Below are 25,346 nucleotides of genomic sequence, written 5' to 3' on the forward strand. Positions count from 1 at the left end.
AGGATCTGCTTAACCGATTTCAACCAAATTCGGTACATAATATGCTTCTCAGATTACAACCACGCCTATTTCCCATATAACAGAATTTTAAATTCCATCTGATGTTTTCACTTTCCAGTATGCAAATCAAGCAACAATGATTATATCGGCGTAAAACTTTGCGTGAATAATACGTTTAAAGTATGCCACCTTTTTACCAAAAATTGTCTAAATCGAATCAAAACTGTTCAAGCCCCTAGGTACTGAATATGTGGACCCCAGTGCCTATCGTTGACTTTTTACCGAAAATATCGGTCAACATACTACAAGGCGGCAAAATCCACAAAGAAATCTAAAACGAGTATACCATTTGACTTTGCGAGAGTATAAAATGTTCGGTTACATCCGAAATTACCCCTTCCTTACTTCTTTTTTATTTATATGTTTTTGCTCAAAAATAATAACTATTTATGATTTATTTCAAAATTAATGAAAATGTATCATTATCGGTGAAGAAAATTATAAAACTCAATGCATAATCATTATTACGTGATTTTTAAAATAAAACTTATAATCATTACGGTGTCTGATTAAAACAGTGCAAACGTTTACTCGATCAGACAGGGAACCTGGACATCGTTTTACGTACATCGATCGGGCATATATTTTGCGCAACCATTCGGTCACCTGAGACCGCACCCGATAACGTTTATAATTTGTTAGTCATCTTTTATTAATTAGAATAATCATAACTTTTACAACTCATCACACGAGCGTTATCCTATATACTTTTATTGAGTTCTAGTGGTTATGAAAATTTTGTGTGATCTCCAATAAATTGGGTAAATATTTGTTTCTGGGGGTCCGAGTCTCACAGAAAGTGACAAAAGTGAAAACAGAGCAAAACCGTGGTGACATAAGACGTTGCAGTGAAACAAAAAGTTATGATACCAAAAATACACATATGTATAGGTACATATATAATTAAATGTCTGGTAACAAAAACCAAACAGTGCATTAACACTTTCATATATATATGGTATATTTATATATATAGCAGAAGAGCGTAATAAAAGCATATATAAAGTGCGTGTCAAATTAAAATGTAGAAAACAGTTTAAACAAAAAAAAAAAACAAAGCAACACATAAACCGGCGAGGGGTTGATTTAATGAGTTTTTTTGCTGCTAGAGCTGCCTGTTCGTTCCCTTGAATTTGCGAGTGTCCTGGTACCCAGATAAGTTTGATTTTATTATTGTTTTTTTTTTTTGTGAGGCATTGTCAGTGTAGGGCGAGCTGTAGGGGGGCAGGTGGCGGACTGCGATTGTTTGTCCATCAAGTATTATACTGAGACTGATGATATTTGCATTTTTAGAGCCATCGGTGTAGATGAGTTTGAAATCTTTTAGTTGGTTGGTTAGTTCAGCAAAGTTTTTTTTAGTGACTGGTGTAGTTTCATTTGTATGGTCATGTAGGGAGGTATTAACTAAGGAGGGTGGCATTTGCCGACTGAGGTGATGAGGGAATTGTTTCCTGCTGCAGTTAGGGGTTTAATGTGGACGGGATTTTTTGTTGTCGTTTTAATTTTGTTGTATTGGTTGATAAGCTGAATAATGGGGAAAGGTCTATTAAAATAATAGATTTACAGAGCTTTGCCGTTATAAAATCACGGGTTAAGGGGATTAGAAGGCACCTAATGCGGTTCTAACAGCGAAGTGTAGGACGGTGTTAAGTTTATTCAAAATTGATTTGGGTAAGTAACCGAAGAGATACAGACAGTAAATTATTTTTGAAATGGTAAGCGCCTTTACTGTAGTAATAAGGGAATTCGTCTTGCAGTTAAAGTTCTGACTGTAGAGACATTTTATAACATTTAGCCGTTTGCTTAGAGCAGATATGAGTTGAGTGATATGATTATCCCACTTGTATCTTTTGTTGAATATGATACCAAGAATTTTTAGATTTCAGTATACATGTCATTATCGAGGAATTTTACTTCAATGCAATTATGTTTTCTGCAGATGCGTATATGTTTCCATTTTCTAATAAGATTTCTGCACCTGAGTAGTCACACCAGTTTTTTTATACTCTCGCAACATGTTGCTACAGAGTATAATAGTTTTCTTCACCTAACGTTTGTTTGTATCACCTAAAACTATATATAATATATATAAATGATCAGGATTAAGAGACGAGTTGAAATCCGGGTGACTGTCTGTCCGTCCGTCCGTACAAGCTGTAACTTGAGTAAAAATTGGGATATCTTTATGAAACCTGGTACACATGTTTCTTAATACCGTAAGACGGTTGATATTGCAGATGGGCGTAATCGGACCACTGCCACGCCCACAAAACGCCATTAATCAAAAACAAATAAATTGTCAAAACTAAGCTCCACAAAAAGATACAAGGCTGGTATTTGGTATACAAGATCACATTAGGGAGGGGCATCTGCAGTTAAATTTTTTTGTTAGTGTGCGTAGTCGCGCCCCTAATAGGTTTAATGTACATATCTCCTAAACCGATGAAGCTATAATTGTAATAATTCACTGAGAACAAATGTTGTTAGCACCTCTATTGACAGTGTGAAAATGGGTGATATCGGGTGGCAACTCCGCCCACTCCCCGTATAACGGTACTACTAAGAACTACTTAAGGCGCGATAAGTGAAGCACTAAATACATTAAATTTTATTTTTGGGTTGGTATGAGACGACTTTATAGGAACCGCGTTCAAAATTAGACAGCGGGCGTGGCACCGCCCACTTTAAGGTGAAAACCCATTTCTGGTGATCTGCTTAACCGATTTTAACCAAATTCGGTATATAACGTTCTTTTCATATCTCTATGTTAAAGTGTGAAAATGGGCGAAATCGGATTACAACCACGCCTATTTCCCATATAACACGATTTTAAATTCCATCTGATTCTTTCACTTTCCACCTTGCAAATAAAGAAAATTATCTCAAACGAGTATACCGTTTGACTTTGCGTGTATAAATGTTCAGTTACATCTGCACTTAAGTTTTCCTTATTTGTTTTTCTATGTAAATATTGCCGAGATTTGTAGTTGTATTTTTGTTCTTACTGTGTTTTTTTATTATAATTTAGTCATCGGCATAAGCTAAGTCTAAATCTTTATGTACCGAGAGGGGCATGCTTAGTTTATTGTAGGCGATAAGGAGTAGGATAAAGGAAAGTGCCTTGGGGCATGCCCATAGGAATGGGAGATCTGTGAGTTTATCTGTAAGTTTCTTTTTAGTTTGGATAATGCGAGGGAAAGTTCTATTGTGGTTATTTTGCTCTCAATATACTGCGTAGATTTGCTGGGGGTGACTGTGATGTTGAGTACGAAGCAGCTCCAACAAACATGGACAACCTTTGGGATCGTGTAACAGCAGAATGGAGTCAAATTCCGAAAGATATTATTGAAAATTTAGTAGAGAGCATGCCAGACCGTGTAAAAGAAGTCATTTCTAATAAGGGTCTATGGACAAAATATTGAAATCTATTTAGTTACTGAACTTTTTTTGAACGTGAAAAATTGAGTTTATGCGAGTTTCTTTCGTTTTTTTATTCAAAATCTTAGATTTTTTCTCATTCGTCATTATTTCTTTACTAAGTAATAAAAAGAAAAGAAAAAAAAATGTTGAATTTGCTTATGTGGTTATGTTTTTATGGGTGATGAAAGTCCGTTTTGTTAACATGCACTCAATTTTGCTCGCCACTGTATGTGTTAAAAAATATTAAGTGTTTAGTTTATTATAAATTGTCGTCCAAGCATATATCCGTGCTTATGTTAGTGCTTTATGTTTTGTTTGATTTTCTTTGCTACCGTAGTTTATTTATTTAATTTTGTGTTGTAGTCTCTTTGATGTATTTTTTGGTAGCTAGGTTTCGATGTTGTTGGAGTTTCAAGCACTGACGAGAATTCGCTAAGTCTTCGTATTGTTTGATTTCTCTATCCCGCGGTGCAGTAGGAAGAAGTTCTGTGAGCATTGCTGGGTAATTTGTTGCTGCATTTGGTGTAATTTGGTCGTGCGGGTGGTGATTTGTTGCTTCGTTTGGAGTAGTTTGTTCATGATAAGTGCTCTTTTGAAGGTAATATTCGTTGTTGGAGGTTAACTTTTGTGGAATGGGCTGTAGATGGCTCTCGCGGTTCTATTGTCTTCATTCGTGGTGACTTTCATTGTTTGAATTTCCTTTTCTGTAATGAAGATTGTGCATTTATTTTGAAGTGCCGTGCGATTTGAGTCTGGTATTTTTTGTGATGCAATTAATACACTTTTGGATTTTCATACAGATTTCGTTGTTATTGTCATTGATATAATAGTTATTAGCGCAATTTGGGCAGATTTTTACATTCTTGCAGAATTTACTGAGCTGATTATACCTAAAACAGTCTTTGCAGCGCATTGGAGGGTCGGATGTTTACCTTCAGGTATCCAATGTTAATCTTACTTAGTATTGGCAGTAAAGTTGAGGCGAAAGTTAGAATTATTAAGCTTCTTTCTACCAGTTCATTGTTAAATCTTTTTCACGTGTTATCATTTCATATGTTACGTAGGTCGTGACACCTTTACAGCAATTCAGTGTAGGGCGTAGAGCTTTTTTTTTGTTTTTATTAATATTTGACCACTTTTTTTTTGGCATAGCAACCCTTCGCCACATGTGGCGCCGATAGCCTTTTGAATTAAGAATGTGGACACGTTTGACTTATTGTTAGCACTATTTGTTCTTATAATTGTTAGGTAGATCAGATTATCAAAAAATATATTAAGAGTTTTATTTTTACCCAATGCAGTATTGGCAAATTTGGAGGCGGCTCCATTGCATCGTCCGGCGGATTGTTCATTGCGTTCGAAAGGTATTTTCTGTGAGTGGTTTTCCGTATTTTTCACTATAACACTTTAATTGCTTGAGTTTAGACGTCTGATCACTTTGAGATTCGAACACATTAAAAAAGTCACTATCACTACATCTACAAAAATATACTGACCTCTTCTTACGCTGTTTTGATTGCCTACTGTGTTGACTCGCTCATTTTTCACCACCTTGACTGGTTGTTGAACTTTACACTCGTGGACAAAATGGCCCCTTTTTCTTACACTTAAAACAAATAACGTTGTTTATTCCTCCCACGTGAGTTGTTTGTTTGAGGTTTTTTGGGGTGATAGTCAGGTGTGTTTTGTTATCCTGGATGATGGTGTCGTCGAATGAGGTACATGTTACATGAGATGATGTGGTAAATGTTGCGAGAGGTAATGTGCGATGTAGATTGTGTGTCGTTGCTGTGGGAGGTATGTTTGCTTGGATGGTTTCCGGGGACAACGTAGGTTCATTTAGCCATCCCGGCCCCCAGGCGAATATTAGCCTAACAGACTTCAGTTGCAGCGTGTCTACGACGCTGTTGAGCCCAGTGGCACGGCGGGGTTCGACCTAAGCTGGCTGCGCCGCGTTACTTTCCGTTGCGTTGGCGCAAGGAACGCGGTTCCGGACGGGGTGCTTATCGTCGAAGTCGTGCTGATGCGTTCCTTTGGGGTCGTTTGACTACAACGCGGCGGTGGGAAGCAGTTAGTCGACCGGTTAGCCTCGCGGTACGGCGTTTGACACAAGCCCCCAGAATCATATGCGGTTGTTGCATGGGTGTACGCCAGACAATTCAGGCAGTGTCCATGTGCCTGGGCGATTTTCTGCCGTTGGATGCAATGTTGCAACCGGTGTGGGCGACCGCGGACAGCGATGTTGATGTGAATAGTGGGCGCGTGCCACTACGAGGACCTCATGGAGGGGCTGTAATAGCCGTAGTTCGAGGCTCTGGATTTGCCCCAGGGCGCGGCACATTAACGGCCGAACGTATTGCTAGCGTTGGCGTTGATGTATCTCCGTCCATAATTATCGGATTTACTTGTAGTTTTAATTTTTTTATGATTTACTAATTTTAGCGGTTTTTTCTTTCTTATCGAGGTATTATTTACGTTCGGTATTATCGGCTGTGGGTAAAAAACATAGCTTTACCAGCGGTCTAGTTAGTGTTCCGGTTTGCGTACTAAATCGAATACTCGAATATGACCGTCAGGGCCATAGTGAAGGTTTTCTAAGCGGCCAAGCCACCATTCGGTAGGGGGGAAGACAATCATCGTGTACTAGCCCGCAATCTCCAAGATTTGGAGCCTTTTCTGGAGGTTTCCAGCGGTAGCTTTTGTGGAGTTCTTTCAGATAATCTTCTTTTCATCGGCGGCTAAAATTATGATGGAGAATTTTGATTCTTACCAATCGGTTTAATAAGGATAGCGACTCCACGTCTAACTCAGGTATGGCCAAAATGGGTGCTCCTTTGAGAAAATGCCCAGGAGTTATGGCGGTGAAATCGAAGGGATTTTGCAAGAGGATTGTGATTGGCAGTGAATTGAGAACGCCTTCAATTCGAATTAATAATGTCGTAAATTCTTCATAATTAACCTTGTAGTTTCCAGCTATTTTTTTTTAATAGTATTTAAAACTTTTTACAGGTGATTCCCATAGACCACCCACATGAGGAGCACTTGGAGGAATAAACTGAAATTAATGCCTTTGGGAGCGTACTTCTGTACAATCTTAGGTGAGACGTGTTTGATAAAGTCCACAAACTGTTTTTCTGTGGCTCATTGGGCTCCAATAAACGTTTTGCCGTTGTCACTCATTATTTTTGAGGGAAAAGCATGGCGACGAAGCGAACGTATGCCGCTAGAAAAGCCTCTGGCGTCAGATTTGTGCATGGCTCAAGGTGAACAGCTTTTGTTGTAAAACAAACAAAAACAGCCAGATAGCCATTCATAAAGGTAGGAGACCTTAACAATGAAGCCTTTTTCTGGAAAGGCCAAAGTCGACATCTGTTATTGTGAAGAGCAGAGCGAAGTTGCAATGTTCAGGTAGAAGTGCAGACATTATCTGTATTCGCATTTTTTTTGTACGTTGTGCTAACTTTGAATATGTAAATGCAGTTATTTATTTGAGACTTAAGACAGGGAAGTCTTGGCGGACTATTTGTTGCGGCGGTGCTCGGCGTGTAGCATTAGTATGTGGGCATAATGGAGATATAACGTGGCAAGCCGTACTTTTGCTAGTGTAATTATGGAATGGGGTTCGTTGTATGTCAGACTGGAGTCCAGAAGTCGTGCTGTTCGACTATGAGTTTTAGGGCATAATTTTCCCATCGTGGGATTTGTATCTGTGAGATATTCAGATTACCTACGAACTGGGAACACTTTACTAAACAAGTGTTCTGCCCAGTCGGTTCCGTCTAACTATAATTCTTGCATCAGAATTTTCGCTTGTATCATAATTGATGAAAGTCATCCTGCGGGATCCAAAAGTTTTGTCACAGAGGATAAATTTTGTCGGTTGGTAATGTAGAATAATGCAGATATTGACTCTGTAGTGTATGAAAACTGGTCAGATATCGCATTCCATTGGATCCCCAAAGTTTTTGTTGTACTTTCCTTTTCGAATTTAAGGAAATTAGTATCTAACAGATTTTCATTTGGTATATTTTTCAAAATATTAGGGACAATAAATTTAGGACCTTTTTCAACGGAAATCCTGCGGTTTTAAGGGCTTGTACCACTTGTAATAGTGACTCGTATGCTTATGGAAGACTGTGACTTCCAGAGAGGATATCGTCTACATACGTTTGAGTTTTTAACACCCCGGTTGCCAGAGGAAATTCTGACTTGGTGTTTTCTGCCAATTCGTACAGTGTTGGACTGGCTAGATATGGAGCACAGTTAGCTACAAAGCTAACTGTTTTTAATTTATAGACGCGTAGTCGGAAAATAATTCGCTGAAAATCTCGGTCGTCTTTATGTACGACTATTTGTCGATATATTTTTCCATCGTTCCCATTGAATACGTATTTAATATAGGAACATCAAATCTGGTTGGAGTGTGGGTCCCGTAAATAAAATATCATTTAGGGAATTCCCTAAGCTTGTGTATCTTAAGGCATTGAAGACAACTATGACTTTTGTTGTTCATGTATCAATCACTAGTGAGACCAATACTTTCATATGGATGTTCAATTTGGTTTAATATCTCTCCTTCATACATGGAAAGACTCAGAAGATTCGAGAGAAGAATTCTCCGATCATGCACATCGCTGCATAGGTCACAGAATAGTAATTTTACCAAATTTATATCTAACTCTAAACTATACGACACGGCAAAAGTTCCCAGAATTGATTGTCACATCATAAATCTAATTAGAAAGCATATAAGTCGCTGCCTATATGATGACAATAACTCTTTAATAAGAGCTCCTTTTTACGAAAGTGATGACTACTTTGCATTAGCTATTGCAAACGGATTTGCACCACCAGAATCCTTTCTCTACTTGGACAAAAATGGTTTCATCGAAAACGAAGACAACATCCCAATAATATATCACATATTTAGAAGAGCTAACAACAAAGTAATCACTTCAAAAATACTCACTGCTGAAAATAAACGATTCGTCACATACATCTCGTTTAGAGACAAAACTGAAACCACTTTGACGAAACAGAACTGCTGGTGGCTATTAAATGATAATGATAACTAATTCACTCTTGACGCAACTGGTCTGATTTCTTGTTCTTCTTTTAACCATTTTATATTATAAAATCATTTATGCATCGTTTTTTTTACTTTTTCCTTGCAAGCAAATACAAGCATATACTATATATCTACTAAGTTAAGATATAAATAATATCATTAGTTAATAAAATGTTACTAATTATTGATAGCGAAGTACTCGAGAGCTCGTCTAGAGACACTGTACGTATATATTATCGTTATACTATTGTTTATTGTAGTAATTAAGTTTATTAATTTTATTCAAATAAACAAATATACCAAAAAAAAAATGACTTTTGTTGTTTTAATACTCTCGCAACCTGTTGCTACAGAGTATAATAGTTTTGTTCACCTAACGGTTGTTTGTATCACCTAAAACTAATCGAGTTAGATATAGGGTTATATATATATAAATGATCAGGATGAAGAGACGAGTTGAAATCCGGGTGACTGTCTGTCCGTCTGTCCGTCCGTCCGTGCAAGCTCTAACTTGAGACATTGTTATGAAACTTGGTACACATGTTTCATGGTACCGTAAGACGGTGGTATTGAAGATGGGCGTAATCGGACCACTGTCACGCCCACAAAACGCCATTAATCAAAAACAAATCAATTGTCATAACTAAGCTCCACAATAAGATACAAGGCTGGAAATGATGAGAGCGTAATGCGGCGGTGCATACGTTTACCAGTATAGGGTCCCTGCTTTTTGTGGGAATATTTGTGTCGATAAAACCGACAAACAATTTGAAACAGCCGAGAGAAATTTTATAAATTCTTCACTTGTTTCCTTTTGAATTTTTATCAAGTTCATATAAATCGATATTTGTTTATCGACTAATATTCTTTCGTTTTCGTATCGTGATTTAAGCGCTTCCCTAGCCAAATTGATATTATCGTCATTTAGTGCGAACTGTTTTACTATTACGCCTGACCTTTTTTTTTTGTATCGGAGGATACAATTTTTGTGGATTTGATAATTTTGGGTGGTTTATAAAAACGGCTGTAAACATATCCCGGAAAGGCGGCTATTCTTCATAACCACCATTAAATATTTGTGTCACATGTGGGCACCTCGAGATGGATGCCTGGAGTTGCCTTTTGACTTTCTATTTGTACTCTCGGATTTAGTAGGTGCAATTGCTTTAATTAATTTTAATTGGTCAGAAATCATTGCTTTTGTGTCTTCAAACTGGTCTAAACAGTTTTCATATCTGGCGAAAGCCGAGGATTTGAAATTTTCCGGTAAATCTGATTCGTCAGATTCTACGATTGCGTCATATGCAACGTGTCCAGAAATTGTCAAGATTTTCTTTTTTGATTTCTAATACCGACTCAGAATTGTCCTGAATCGGCGAAGATGAAAATCGAGTGCAGGATCGTATTAGGCTGTCGCTCTCGGAAATAAATCTGGTGTGTGAAATATCGTTCTTTTTGTTGCTTTGTAGCACATAGCTTTGTGCGTGTAGCTTCTGCATTTGTACATGGACTATTTTCGTCAGAAATCATCTTTGGAACTTTTAGCAACTAAGTAGTTTTTAATTCTTAAGAGTCTGAACTCATTTAAAAGATATGTCGAAATACTTGTAAATAAAAATTTTGATGGAATTTCAAAAATATTTTCGTATATCTGTACGTGTATACGTGTAAAAAAGAATCCTCATTTCAGTAACTAAGAGTTTAGAAAAAATTAAAAAAACCATAACGCTTTATTTTCGTATATGTAACCGAAACCCTCTTTTTAGTTAATTAGAGTTTTGAATTCAAATTAAATGACTAAAATACGCGTATTTCGTTGTTATTGGTAGCGCTTCGAATAATTTATTTTTTTAATTCAACTGTATTTAATAGTTTATTACCAACCGCACTTTTTATTTATTTAGGTGTCTTTTTTATACTCTCGCAACTTGTTGCTACAGAGTATAATAGTTTTGTTCACCTAACGGTTGTTTGTATCACCTAAAACTAATCGAGTTGGAAATAGGGTTACATATATATAAATGATCAGGATGAAGAGACGAGTTGAAATCCGGGTGACTGTCTGTCCGTCCGTCCGTCTGTCCGTCCGTCCGTGCAAGTGTAACTTGAGTAAAAATTGAGATATCTTTATGAAACTTGGTACACATGTTTCTTGGTACCGTAAGACGGTTGGTATTGCAGATGGGCGTAATTGGCCCACTGCCACGCCCACAAAGCGCCATTAATCAAAAACAAATAAATTGCCATAACTAAGCTCCGCAATAAGATACAAGACTGTTATTTGGTACAAAGGATCACATTAGGGAGGGGCATCTGCAGTTAAAATTTATTTTAAAGTGGGCGTGGTCCCGCCCCTAATAAGTTTAATGTGCATATCTTCTAAACCGCTAAAGCTGTAATAACCAAATTCACTGGGAGCAATTGTTTTTAGCACCTCCATTGACGGTGTAAATCGGGTAACAAGCCCGCCCACTCCCCATATAACGGTACTGTTAAAAAATACTAAAAGCGCGATAAACCAAGCACTAAACACGCCAGAGACATTAAATTTTATCTCTGGGATGGTAGGAGATGACTTTAAGGGAACCGCGTTCAAAGCGCGTCAGTGGGAGTGGCACCGCCCACTTTTAGGTGAAAACCTATATCTTGGGATCTGCTTAACCGATTTTAACCAAATTCGGTGCATAACGTTCTTTTTATATTTCTATGTTATAGTGCGAAAATGGGCGAAATCGGACTACAACCACGCCTATTTACTATATAACACCATTTTCAATTCCATCTGATTCTTTCACTTTCCCCTTATGCAAATCAAGCAACAATGATTATATCGAGGTAAAACTTTTCGTGAATAATACGTTTAAAGTATGCCAATTTGTAGCCAAAAATTGTCTAAAACAAACCAAAACTGTTCAAGCCCCTAAGCACTAAATATGTGGACCCCAGTGCCTATAGTTGACCTTCTACCGAAAATATCAGTCAAGCCACAAAGAAATCTCAAACGAGTATACCATTTGACTTTGCGAGAGTATAAAATGTTCGGTTACATCCGAACTTAGCCCTTCCTTACTTGTTTTCTTTTTTATTTTTTTATTTTTTTTATGTCCTTTTGGGTATTGCGGGATTTATGCCAATATGGACTTCAAAGCGATGTATGTACAAGTATATATGATTAATATTAGACCGCGTACTTTCTGTTTTTTTTTGGAACAAAATATTATTATTATAATCAATTTTCCAAAAAATATAAGATTAATATTTAATTATACCCATATATAGGGTATATTTTTACTTATGTTATTCCACGTGCATGATTGTATAAATGCGCCCGTATGTAGGTATCAATGCGCTTGTATAAATATTCTCGGTACGAAGAATGTTTGAATGTGTGTATATATATTTCTCACTGCACAGCACTTTTGTCTCCGTTATTTTTTTTTTTTTGTTTCTTCACTGTAACATTATTTTATTTTAGCCTTTTTTTCTTTTTATATATGTATGTCACTATGTCTGATTTTGTTGAGGTTTTGTGGGGTGATAATCATGTGTGTTGTGTTATCCTGAATGTTCCGTGTCGGTTATGTGCGATGTAGGTATGTTTATGTGGATGGTTTTCGGGGCCAACGTAGGCTCATTAAGCCAAACTCTTTCTACTATTCTCAACATCATCACGCAACGTAAATGACACATTATTAACAGTTTTATCTTCTGTAGTGTACAACGATTCCTTATCACTTCCTACTTCATCTATCTCATCTCCGAAAAGCATTGTTGCAAAAATCTCAATTTTAAATCTTTCTTTCTGCCAAATACATTAGAGTTAGGTTCCCTCAATTTTTCCCTTAACATGTCCACGGTCATACCCTTCACAGTTGTATCTATACTCAATATAATTATTTTCAAAATCACGAATGTTCAAATTTACATTAGTGAAAACTACTACTCACTACTATTTACGCTTATATGTATAATATAAAACTATAATGTGCATGTAAAATTAATACAAATTGATGATAGTACAAAACTACTATTTAGAATACAAAAAGTTGGTACTGTACCAATTCTAAATATAATATATAAGCAAATAACATACATTAGTGTATATGTACGTATGTATGTATGTAATTAGAGCTTAAAAAACTCATCTTGTTTGTTCTGCTTCGTTACTACAAAGTACTGCTGCAAGTATGCCCCTTGATTTTTTTGAAAAACGTTCACTTTCACGCTCCCTCGGACTGCAGGTACATTTTCTCACTGGTAACTTTACACAATGTCACACCACAAGTTCGCTTTTGGGCCATATCGCAAGTATGCCTGTTAGTTTCTAAAAAACCGTCCACTTTTAACACTTCGCTCTTGGGCCATCCCATGAGTTATTCACTTATAACTTCTATGTAAGTTAAAAAAAACAGCAAAATATAAGCAATATCTTCTACTTCTAATATAATATGCCCCACAGATGGTGGTAACGAATTCCCTAATACTCTTGTAAAGTTTCACGTGTTACACCACTACATAACCACATCTTACTTTTTGTTGTTAAATGAAAAATTATGTTGTAAGAGTAGCAACGTTCATCATACGTATATTTTGAATGCGTAAAAAAGATATGCTCACATAGACAATGAATCGGTCAAAAATTGCCGCCATTGAATCTGCCATCTTTATTAAATTAAATTATATCGCAGTAAATACAGTTTATACTGACAAAAAAATTAATTCATTGGCACATACCATATTATATTAACATATCATATATATAAAAAAAAAAGATGAATGACAATATAAATCAAAACACACTTGCAGGAGCTACACGATCAAAATACGCTAAATTTGTTTCAGAAAGTGATGAGCTAGAAATGAAAATTAAAAATCTCGCCCCAATTTTTGGGCACGGCTTATTACGCTATAGTAGAATCTGACGTTTCAGATCTACCACTAAATTTTTAATTATCATCGGCCTACGCCAAATATGAAAACTGCTTAGACGAAGCTTCAAATCGATTCTCCAATCATTTAAAGCTAATAAGAGCAATAGCACCTACTCCACATCCGAGAGTAGAGTTGCCACAATTACAAATTCAACAGGCAAATCCAGGCATCCATCTCGAGGTGACCGCATGTGACACATAAACATTTAAGGGAGGTTATGAAGAATGGCCGTTCTTCCGGGACATGTTTACAGTCGTATACATCAAGCATCCATAATTATCAAATGGGCAAAAATGAAATCACCTCCGATACTAATAACAACAATATTAATTTGGCTTGGGAAGCTCTAAAAAAGGAAACAAGTGCAGAATTTGTTAAACTACTATAAACTTTTTTAAATTGTTTGTCGGTTCTATCGACACAAAACATTTCAACAGACAAATGGGACCTTATTCTGGTAAATATATGCACCGCGGCATTACCAAAAAAACGTTATGTTTGTGGGAGTAATCACTCTGATCAAGAAAAAATGCCCAACGTGACAAAAAATGAAGGATTTTTTAATTACTCAGTACTAAATCGTCGAAAGAGTAGATACAAAAATTATGAAAACCAAAACCTATCAAAACGACCTTAATAGAAAATTCAACAGACCCCAAGCTAGAATCAAGGACAATATAAACAGAAGCTTTTACAAAACGAAATAGTTCATATCCGAACAGAAAAAAAACGTAAGTAATGCGAACTAGGCAAAATATGGCATAAACTACAATCTTGCGAAAAGCTTAAACAATTAAAAATTACGGAAGAAACAATTTCGTCAGAAGAAAAAAATATAGTAGAAGATCTCACAAAGATTACAAAAGCAAATTCAACTGCATATATGGTTAAAAAGACATCATTATCTGCTTCATTACAACAATTTTCCAATTTCACCCCAAGGAAGCGCTTATACAAAAAGAACCATGGGTTTAGTTGTAACAACTCCTAAAACACAAAATCCTAAAAATTGCCAAGAGGCACAAAAATTCCAAACGCTACACAGCGAAATCCAACCGAATTAGCATTTAACACCTTCACCTTAAAAAAAATCTTAATTCGCAATTAAAGAGTTAGGGTAACTCCCACTCCCACTTAGCTTGGAAAAACGATCCCACTTCACAAATAATCTAAACGATAACAGAGTCTTCGGATTCTTGGCCACAACCGTCTTTGCGTAACATAATCGGCACACTACGTCAAAAAATTAAGTGGCGCACCTAGACTTATAAAAAGCAAAGGTCGCACTTACCGCATCTATCTAAACGCTCTTCATATGGGTGGTTTATAGGAATCAGTTGTGAAGGCTTCAAATCCCACGTCAAAAAATAAGTTGCTTGCAAATCTACCTATGACGAATTTACCACAGTTGTAACTCGAAATGAAGCCGTTTTCAAATCACGGCCAATCACTGTAGCCAGATCCCTTCTATTTCACCACCCTAACCCCGGGGCATGTTGACCATCAACTATCATAACCAGATACATTACATCAATTTTAAACAAAAGTGGTTTCCTAAGCATACAGATAAATATGGATATCTTACGACTCCATTAACATGCATGCCACGCCCTCGGCTACTCATTTGCAGCCGCCTAGCAGTACGCCGAAACACACAGCATATATTCTATGTGTAGTAGGCACAATATTCGCCGAGGGGCCCAGGATGTATAAATGAAAACTGGGGCACCCTATTACAAGACACCACAATCGAACATCACCACGTAGGACAACACAACACAGTGCCTTAACACCACAACCTAACAAAAAGGATGGTTCCCGCAACTTCTTCATCTTACTTCGAAAATCAGACGCGCAACACACCTTAAATTAAAACATTGAACAAAAAATGTAACGTTCACTCGATCAGACAAGGACATCGTTTTACGTACTTCGATCGGCGGTATTTTAGCGTAACCATTCGGTCACCTGAGACAAAATAATAATAACTTCTACAATTCTGCACACGGCCATTTTCCTTTATACTATTATTGAGCTCTAGTGGTTATGAAAACCAAATTCTGTATGCTCCCCAATAAATTGGGTAGACATTTGTTCATCTGGTAAGCCTCAGAGTACGTTCCCCTCCCGTCATCATTAGGTTGGTGTGGAAGGTAAAGTCACGGTGCCAGACAGAATCACCAGCACCAGTGAAGGAACCTCTGCTAAGATCATGGGGTTCTGATGCCCAGCCAAGTGCCAAGGGTATCGAAAAAAAAACACGTAACCGCAGCAGAAAAGCTGAAATCGGATCGTCGCTTATCAACTAAAATCTTCAATCACTAAGGAGGCAAGAATGCTGGACGGGGATCTGAACACACTGGAGTGGCCCAAGATAGCGCTGTGCGACGTAGATGAAAACAGAGCGGGATCAGCCGATACCCAATCTGCTTTAAAGCTACAGAGGTCGCATAAGAGGTAAGTCTCCCTTGACAGAAGCCAGGAGCAGGCGCGGCATCAACGTTTAGCGAAATCACTAAACTTGCAGACTCCATTGAACATAAGATGTTTAACCGCAGCAGGTAGGATGGAGCCATCTCTCATGATGAGTGGAAGTGGGGAGCGGTAGTTATATCTGTAGTATTCATAAAGGTGGTAAAGGAGTTCCAGGTCTCCTCCCGGCTGAGAAAGTGCCGGATAGCACCACGGCCTGCATAAGCTGATAAGGTGTACCGATGAATGGTCGGTATCCGTTTACATAGAAGCTGTCCGCAGGAGGGGGAAATTTGGAAGTGAACTAAACTGGAAGCGGTGGCAAAAGTGGATCTACCACTACGCCCTCGAGGTCTCGTCTGGTTCCCCGCCGAACCCTCCACCCCTAAAGAAATTGAAGAGATGCTGCGATACTGCAATCCTTTTTGGCTCACTCACGACTAAAGAGTGATCAGACTGGAGAAGACTGAGGAACCTTATCGGCAAGTGCTGACACTCCTATATAAGGAGTTCATCAGTCCTCTTAGCGTGATCAAGAGGGCCATAAATTATGGCTTCGAGAGGATGATTCTACGGATCCTACCAAAAGACGCCAGATGAGGTGACCTACAGACTCCAGGAGTGACGGTAGAAAAGGGAAGCGATGTCTGAATGGACATAAGTGGTGAGTGCTGAAGGCGGATCGTCGGCCGACGGGCTATGGAAGATGAAGGTCTTTCTGATTCATCTGCAAAGGTGGCCTCTGCCAATTTCTTGCTTCGTCTTTGAAAAAACGGAGCTGACGTTGTCTTAATTAAGCATCTCTGGGTTAAAGGCAAAAGGCTGGTGTCGGCCAATATCACAGGTAGAACCAGAGCTTGTTTATTGGTCAGAAACTAACTTAATGTTTTTTTTTCTACCACATTTCAGCAACGAGGCCTCATGACGAAGAGGTGGGACCACGTTGCACCACACACCACACAATGTAGTCTTCTTCATGCTGACTGTCTTATTTAAATTTTTATCTTTTAGCGCTTAACTACGCCATACAACAAATCGATCATATCCAAATAAATTAAATTTCATCAGTAAAAATTACAGAATCACAAAATTCGGTTATCACGGTGGATATACTCTTTGGAATATAGTAAACGTTTCGCAATATTTCTACTCGATAATTGTGGCTTGTTTCGAGGTGTATACGCTCTAAAATCGGGTGAAAGCAAGAAGTTCCGAAAAGTTTGAGGGTGGAGTTTTGCAATGTAAGCTTCCTCCAACTCCTTGGCATTAGCAACAGCGGATATTTTGGAATGTTGCTTGATACTCCGATCAACTTTACTCTCAGCTTAGGGCGTGACAATTTTTCTTTGCGTTCCACTACATCAAGTTTTTCAACGCCACAAGTCTTTTTGAGTCTACTATTTCGCGAGTATTTTTGCTCTCCTGCCAATATTTGACTACCAGCGTCTGACCATACGCCACTAATACTATACAAAAATAACGGTACATACGTGATAACCGCGTTTAAAGTGTTGCCAACGTAATTTTTGGCCGCTCAAAAATTAGATAATTTAATCTTTTGCAATGGTTAACATCAGAATTGATTTAGTATAAAAATTTGTACAAAAATCAAAACCTACATGAGATTCACTTATTGTTGTTCTGGTTGCAGCTTAAAAGCTGAAATATTTTAAGAGATAATTCCCTTCAAAGTCGGCACATCTCTCTGTAAAAGTTTTTGATTTTGGTTCACTGTATATTAGCTTTACCAGTCTACTAGTAAACCTTTTATGAATTTCACAAACACGGATTGGGATCAGTACTGCAGGAAACTTCGATTAGCTCTTTCGATCGCGCCAGGTTGCGACTCAGTGGTCATAGCCACCGCGATAGATGAGTATGTTGAAGTCTTCAGTGTTGCGTGCAAAACGTTCCTTGAAGGCTAATGTCCTCTGAGAACTTAGAAATGCCAAGGGAAACCCATTGGAGGCACCCCGCAAGGTGGGGTTCTGTCTACTCTGGATCTTAGTGGTAAATGACATATTGAAAAATTTTTATACTCTCGCAACCTGTTGCTACAGAGTATAATAGTTTTGTTCACCTAACGGTTGTTTGTATCACCTAAAATTAATCGAGTTAGATATAGGGTTATATATATATAAATGATCAGGATGAAGAGACGAGTTGAAATCCGGGTGACTGTCTGTCCGTCCGTCCGTCTGTCCGTCCGTCCGTCTGTCCGTCCGTCCGTCCGTGCAAGCTCTAACTTGAGTAGAAATTGAGATATCTTTATGAAACTTGGTAGACATGTTTCATGGTACCGTGAGACGGTTGGTATTGCAGATGGGCGTAATCGGACCACTGCCACGCCCACAAAACGCCATTAATCAAAAACAAATAACTTGCCATAACTAAGCTCCGCAATAAGATACAAGACTGTTATTTGGTACACAGGATCACATTAGGGAGGGGCATCTGCAGTTAAAATTTTTTTTAAAAAGTGGGCGTGGTCCCGCCTCTAATAGGTTTAATGTGCATATCTCCTAAACCGCTAATGCTATAATAACAAAATTCACTGGAAGCAAATGTTTTTAGCACTTCTATTGACGGTGTGAAAATAGTTGAAATCGGGTGGCAACTCCGCCCACTCCCCATATAACGGTACTGTTAAAAACTACTAAAAGCGCGATAAATCAAGCACTAAACACGCCAGAGACATTAAATTTTATCTCTAAGATGGTATAAGATGACTTTATAGGAACCGCGTTCAAAATTAGACAGTGGGCGTGGCACAGCCCACTTTTAGGTGAAAACCCATATCTTGAGATCTGCCCAACCGATTTCAACCAAATTCGGTGCATAACGTTCTTTTCATGTTTCTATGTCATAGTGCGAAAATGGGCGAAATCGGACTACAATCACGCTTACTTCCCATGTAACACCATTTTCAATTCCATTTGATTCTTTCACATTCCACTATGCAAATCAGGTAAAAATTATTATATCGGGGTCAAACTTTGCGTGAATAATGCAATTAAAGTATGCCACCTTGCGGCCAAAAATTGTCTAAATCGAACCAAAACTGTTCAAACCCCTAAGTACTAAATATGTGGACCCCAGTGCCTATAGTTGACCTTCTACCGAAAATATCAGTCAATCCACAAAGAAATCTCAAACGAGTATACCATTTGACCTTGCGAGAGTATAAAATGTTCGGTTACATCCGAACTTAGCCCTTCCTTAGTTGTTTATTTTATTTTTGCTCATACTAGTGAAAAGAGAAGACATGGATTCTACAAATAAGGTATACTTTGCTTCAAGCTCTGTGCTAAAGATTACAAAAAAACAAGTAAGGAGGGGCAAGTTCGGGTGTAACCGAATATTTATACTCTTGCAACTTGCAAGGATGAAAGCCGGGGAAAATGTTGGCAAAACTTTATACTAAGATATGTTGCGAAAAAATTCAAATTCATTTTTCGACGAAATAGTGAATTACAATCAAATTTGGTATAATATAATATTAACTTATTTTGAAGGTCATAGACTCACTTAGTTTTACTACTATATTTTACTTCCCGTCAGCGAAAATTATACTAAAATCAATGAGGGCATAGAAATAGAAGGGCTGATTGCATTAACTGATTTAATCAAGCAATTTTATAAATATATAAGTACAAACATATATGTACCATATATGGAATAAAGTCAACCGGACGTTTCAAAATCGGGAATATCAGTTATATGGGGACTAAGCAAGTTTTCGCCCGAATTTAGGCACAAAGATGCTCTGTTTTTAGAAAAACACGCTTTCTCAATTTCATTAATATAACTAAATGCAATACATCTCGAGCTATGTTCGGATCTGACTACTGCGATTTTTCTCGCAGCATTTGCATGCTTTTTCAGAAGACGCGGATTTCTATCAAAAATTATGAGCGACAATGGGAAATACTTTGCCGGAGCTCAAAGAGCCACAGGGAAAGAGTTGGTAAAACTCATTAAAGAAGTCTACTTATAAATTGTTTAAATATATACACCATAAGGGATCTATTAGCAGTTTATACCTCCATGTTCTCCCCACATGGGCGGACACTGGGAATCAGCAGCAAAAAGCTCAACGCCAGCAGATCGCAAGAACTCACGGTTATTGCAAGACTTACTAAATTTTTATAGCATCAGAACAGTCACAGGGAGAAAAATCTAGAATATGGCGGCGCATTATGTGGTGAAAAATTCATGAATTTTGTGTTCACAAATCCGCCTCAAAACGGTCAAGAAGTATTTTTTATTGACCGTTTGGCCCTGTGGAACGAAATCGAGGCGAACCACGCTACGAAATTAAAGAAAACGATGTGCGCGACCTTGATTTTTGACCGACTTCCAACTTCATGTTCAAAACCCACGTCTCTTTAACAGTAATAAAGCGTTTGATGAATGTGTGGTAAGGCCTTCATCTAAGTTGTCACTCTTTTTCCAACCTCTATTCCACGTCTTTGTTGCAAGTATTTTGGTTTGATACCCACAACAACATTAACCCAAATATGTGGAGTCGATCCTTAACATATGTTCTAATCCTCTGCTATCTCTCTGATGCAAACATGATGATTTTCAAGCACCGTTTCTTTAACGTATTCGATGTTATCATCTCTTACAGAGGTGGATAGACTACTAGCATGATACAAGTTTTCGATGACTGGTGCTTTGTGCCATTCAAATACTTGTGTTAGTGATAAAGTACACTCCCTAAAACATATCTGCAACATTATAAACTATTTCGTAACCGATGTTCAATTTTTTTCCATGGTAATAGTCACAAATAGTATTTTCGCGGCGTAAACAAACAGCTTTCCAAAAAATACACTAATGGGCATTTGGAGATAAAACTTCACGCGAACATTAAAAAAAGGTTGTGCGCGCAGTTTAAATGGACCAGTTCAAGTCAAATTTGTTCAGATGGTATACATTGAACTTTTTAAGAGGCGGATTACGCCCATTTTTAAAAATTTTAAATTCTATATACCAATTACAGTTTTGTATCGTTTTTTGGTTTAAGTTTTAGCACTTTATAATTTTTCAATTAATATCATTTTATGAGCGTGGCAAAGGTTCGATTCCGTTCCTCTAAAATATCAATCTTCTTATAGCGCCAAGAAACACTTAAACCGATTTTCAGAAAGATATCTTAATTATTACTCAAGTTATAGCTTGTTCAGTGGAACGGAAAGATAGTCACTCTGAATTCAACTCGTCCCATCATCCTGATCAAACATGGTATATACATAGTATATGTATAGCTAATACATAAAATTTTCTTGTCACGGTGTTTGTTGCGAAACTCCTGCAACTTAATTACTGGAAAAAGAACAGCTCATTCAGCATTTAAGCTGTCATTAAACATTCGGTTATTTTCAATGCAATGTACAATACAACATAAAAAACAATCATCCATGGCCACCGTGCTGAAACAATGGAAAAGTATGCCTTAATGCATTAAGGCACACAAACATTCGCTTAAGGCATTGGATAAGATATAAAAGCAACCGTTCCCACGACAGTCGGGTCTACGTAACCGGAACGGAACTGGATTTTTATCTGGCCAAGGACTGTCAACTCGGCAGAATTCTGCCGTTACAACAACAACATACAAAAACAACGACAAACTATATGGCGGTACTCTGTAACTCCTTTCAGGTGAGTTCAGACAGACCCGTTATTCCACGTTCAACGTACGCTGATGAAATCAACGATTGCTTAAAATCATCGCGAATGTACCGTAAAATTGAAAAAGTACAACTGCCAATAAATGCTCATATACGTTCATATGATTCAAGATCCATCTGCCGAAACTTTCTCAAAACAAGTCTCGGGTATTGGCAATGGAAAACCTGTTGTATATGAAAATACTGGATGCATAAAATTACTGGCATTAATTGATTATTTCTGCACAATAATCTACTCCCAAAATCTCTCATCGACAATATATGGTATTTCTCGATATACACACAATATATAAAAATCTTCAGTTCAAAAAATGTGAATGTCATTGGAATAAATTCAAATCCAGCAACAGTTGTTGCGAGGGGACTTGGTGTCATACAAATCTATCGATGTTGTTTGCGACGCCAACGAAGCTGTGAATTATTCAATTGGGTTTTTGAATATATTGGATATATTGGGCATGACACCGCTCTACTTCCAACTGAAGGTTGCGTCTCCGGTTTTTTCGCTCCGTATTTAAACTCAACACGGCTTAGCAATAGCACAAAATTAGTCAATCAAAAAATTAAAGAAAACCATTAGCCATCTTTGAATGGCAAGTTCCGAGGTGAAAATGTATTACTGCTACGAATCCCTATGATTAATACAAATGTGCTAATTCAAGCCAACGCTCTTAATTGGTATTCGCAATGACGATCAATATCTCACAAGGCCAAACGTTGTCTGTTTGTGGATTATATTTGGGTACACCATGCTTTTACCACGGACAACTTTATGTGGCATGTTTTCGCGTGGAAAAACCATACAGTTTGTTTGTATTCGCTAAAGACGAATTAAGCTTAACTATTGTACATACATATCTAAAACGTTTGCAAAAATTGTTCGTTTCTTTGCTATTGTTTATAAAATATTTTTATGTAAGGTGAACCACTTATTGGTTAGTGGTTAGTATTTCTATAACCAAACATTAAATTAAATTTGCAAATCCTATTTCTTTTTCCTGGAGTAATTTAAATTTGTAAATAAAACACTTACTTGGTGGGTTCAGTTTCCATTTTTCCATTTATATTTTTTGAAACAACAGCAATACTTGGTGGATTATATTTAACAATCCGGTACTCCGGTTTGTTCTTAATTTCAGATAAGAAGCCATACTTTTCCTTTAAGCTTTTTGGTACTTTAACAGGTTTACGTTCAGGATCTTTTAAAATATTCGAACATTTGGTCCATTCCGTTAATTGGCCATTGCATAAATAACCTGATTTGCTAAATAATATCTCACGACTCTTACATTGAGGGCATGGCAACAATGATCCAAAAGTCAACATATCTGCTAACTGATTCAACATTCTTTCCGAATCTCCGGTTGCAGGTTCTTGATTATTGTACTCCAGTAAGTTAGCAATATCTTTTTTATGCATTTGATCTGCTACCAGATCACGAAATTTAAATAATCGTTTTGACTGATTTTCTATTCGCATATTCAATATTACTTCTTCCACTTTAACATCGGGCTCAATTTTTATCTTTTTGATATTGCAGCCACTACCGGTATCAATAGCCCTATTTGAAATAAATATATTAATATTTATAATTTAACTTCCTAAAAACAGCGTTGTTTACATACGGTAGCAGTTGGAGGACTGCAGATTGATCGTCCTTCTTCAAACCTTTGAATCCGGGTACACAATCACCGCTTCCTAACCAACCAAGTTCACTACGTAAGTGGACAAAGCATTCTAGATGATGCCACAAAGGCTGACCTCCGTATTTCATTCCAACTTCGGTGTCAAACACTGTTTTTTGAATCCGTACTTGACCCTTTAAAATTTTTTGTTCACATCCACGACATGTTGCTCTACTGGTCTTAGCGTACTCGATTCCAAAATCTTTAAAAGTATTCACTTCTACAGTACCACGTTTCTTTCCTTTTTTAGGATTAGGACCAGCTGATACTTCGGAAGAATTTTCTGAAAGAACAAATAACAATTAACTTATATAAAAATTTGATAATACAATACTAAAATCAAAAAAATAATCAAATTAAAGCAGTTTTAAATAAGATTGAACTAACAGTTACAACATTATTAGAATATACATAAACACAGCATTCGCTTGTGTGATTAGCTCGTGTTTTATTTTGAATAAAACAATATCATGCCTAAGCAAACGCAGTTTTCTTAATCACAAAAAGCTATCATTATTTTGGCTGACGAAAAAGAGTCTATTCGTAAAATAGCGGCATAAATACATACGACGTTTTTTGGAAAATATCTAAAAACTGGCAAACTAGAGAAGAAAGTTATACGAAAAATATGGCATAAAGCATCCCACGCTTTTATAATAATAATACAAGTATTTTACGTTAAATAGTTTTATTATATTTGAAGTGCTTTAAAAGTGTGTTTTTTAGTTTTTTTAAACCGTTTTTATTATTTAGCCACATGGTGTTTTCATTCTCTTTAAGAATATGTTTGAGTAAATTTGTTATTCAAATGACAGCATGGACAATTGATGCTTTTAACTGCATAGTTTTAGGGTGATTAGGACCAAAAGGAAACGTCGGCGACCCTATAAGGTATATAGATATTCCTAGGCAATGGTCCAAGATCAGATCACTGAACGATCAGAATCAAGTAACTGTATGGAAAACTTTTTCCTTTGACGATATATCTTCCAGAAATTTGGCATGCATTACATATCGGATAACATTTTGCAGTGTCTATCAAACTGTTTTTTTTTTGAAGAACCAAAAACAGAGGTTGAGGATAGGCAAACAACAGAAAAAGTGTAGTTCAAAGGAGTAACAGCCGAATTATTAAGCGCTTTATACGACTCCACACCAAAAAGAGTTAGCCAAAGGTTGCACCACAAAATATTTAAGAGATATAAAACGAAATTTTTGTTACAAATCTGAATTAATATATACGTTATTTCATTTAAAATGAAGTATTACTACAAATAATAATAATTTGAAAATATTTTGTAGTAAAATAATAATATCGTCACTATACGTTTGAAAAAAAAGACGCTAATTTTGTAGGAACTGAATTGAACACTGTATGTTTTGATGAGTTATTATTTTGAAATGTTATATTAAATTGTTTTATGCAAACATTACTATTTAAATAAACTGCAAAAAAAACTTTAAAATTTAATTTAATAATAAGTTTTTGCTGACATTATAAAACTTTTATTAGCTTCCCCTGTATGTTTGTAACTTTTTTCAGTGGTACTGAAACTGAACGGTACTGAAACTGAACGGTACTGACAAAAGAATTCAAAGTTTGATAGGCACTGCAAAAAAGAAAACAAAATTACCCCAAAAACTATGCAGCTAAAAGTATGAACTATGCATCCTGACAAAAAAATACCTCTTAAACAACTTTACTCAAACACATTCTTAAAGAAAATAAAAACACCATGTGTGGCAAAATAATAAATATGGTTTAAAAGACTAAAAGACATGCTGTTGCACATTAAACTAAAAAGATAGAAATTAAAACACTTTAAACTAAAAAGTGAAAAATTATTTTTAAAAAAATTACAGTAATATTGACTTGTATTATTGCGAGAAAAGCCTTGGTTGATTTGTGCCATATTTTTCGTATATCGAGCATACCACACTTTTCTCACAATAATACTTAAGTATTTTTCGGTCAATATTACTGTCAGCAGGGTTGACAATTTGTTAAAT

The 25,346-nt window shown here is 36.8% G+C and overlaps 1 protein-coding gene across 2 annotated transcripts in view; it reads right to left on the reverse strand.

Annotated features, from left to right (window-relative positions):
• Positions 1–25,346, reverse strand: part of Parp1 (Poly-(ADP-ribose) polymerase) — an 87,327-nt gene that overhangs the window by 27,945 nt on the left and 34,036 nt on the right. For both annotated transcript variants that reach the window (XM_070112909.1, XM_070112908.1), the window contains exons 3-4: positions 23,277–23,619; positions 22,685–23,212 (exon numbers count right to left, since the gene is read on the reverse strand). In XM_070112909.1, the coding sequence (XP_069969010.1) occupies positions 22,685–23,212; positions 23,277–23,619 (871 nt within the window). The remainder of the gene's footprint in view (positions 1–22,684; positions 23,213–23,276; positions 23,620–25,346) is intronic.

The sequence above is a fragment of the Bactrocera oleae genome, chromosome 2 (genome assembly GCF_042242935.1).
Source record: "Bactrocera oleae isolate idBacOlea1 chromosome 2, idBacOlea1, whole genome shotgun sequence".
NCBI lineage: Eukaryota > Metazoa > Arthropoda > Insecta > Diptera > Tephritidae > Bactrocera > Bactrocera oleae.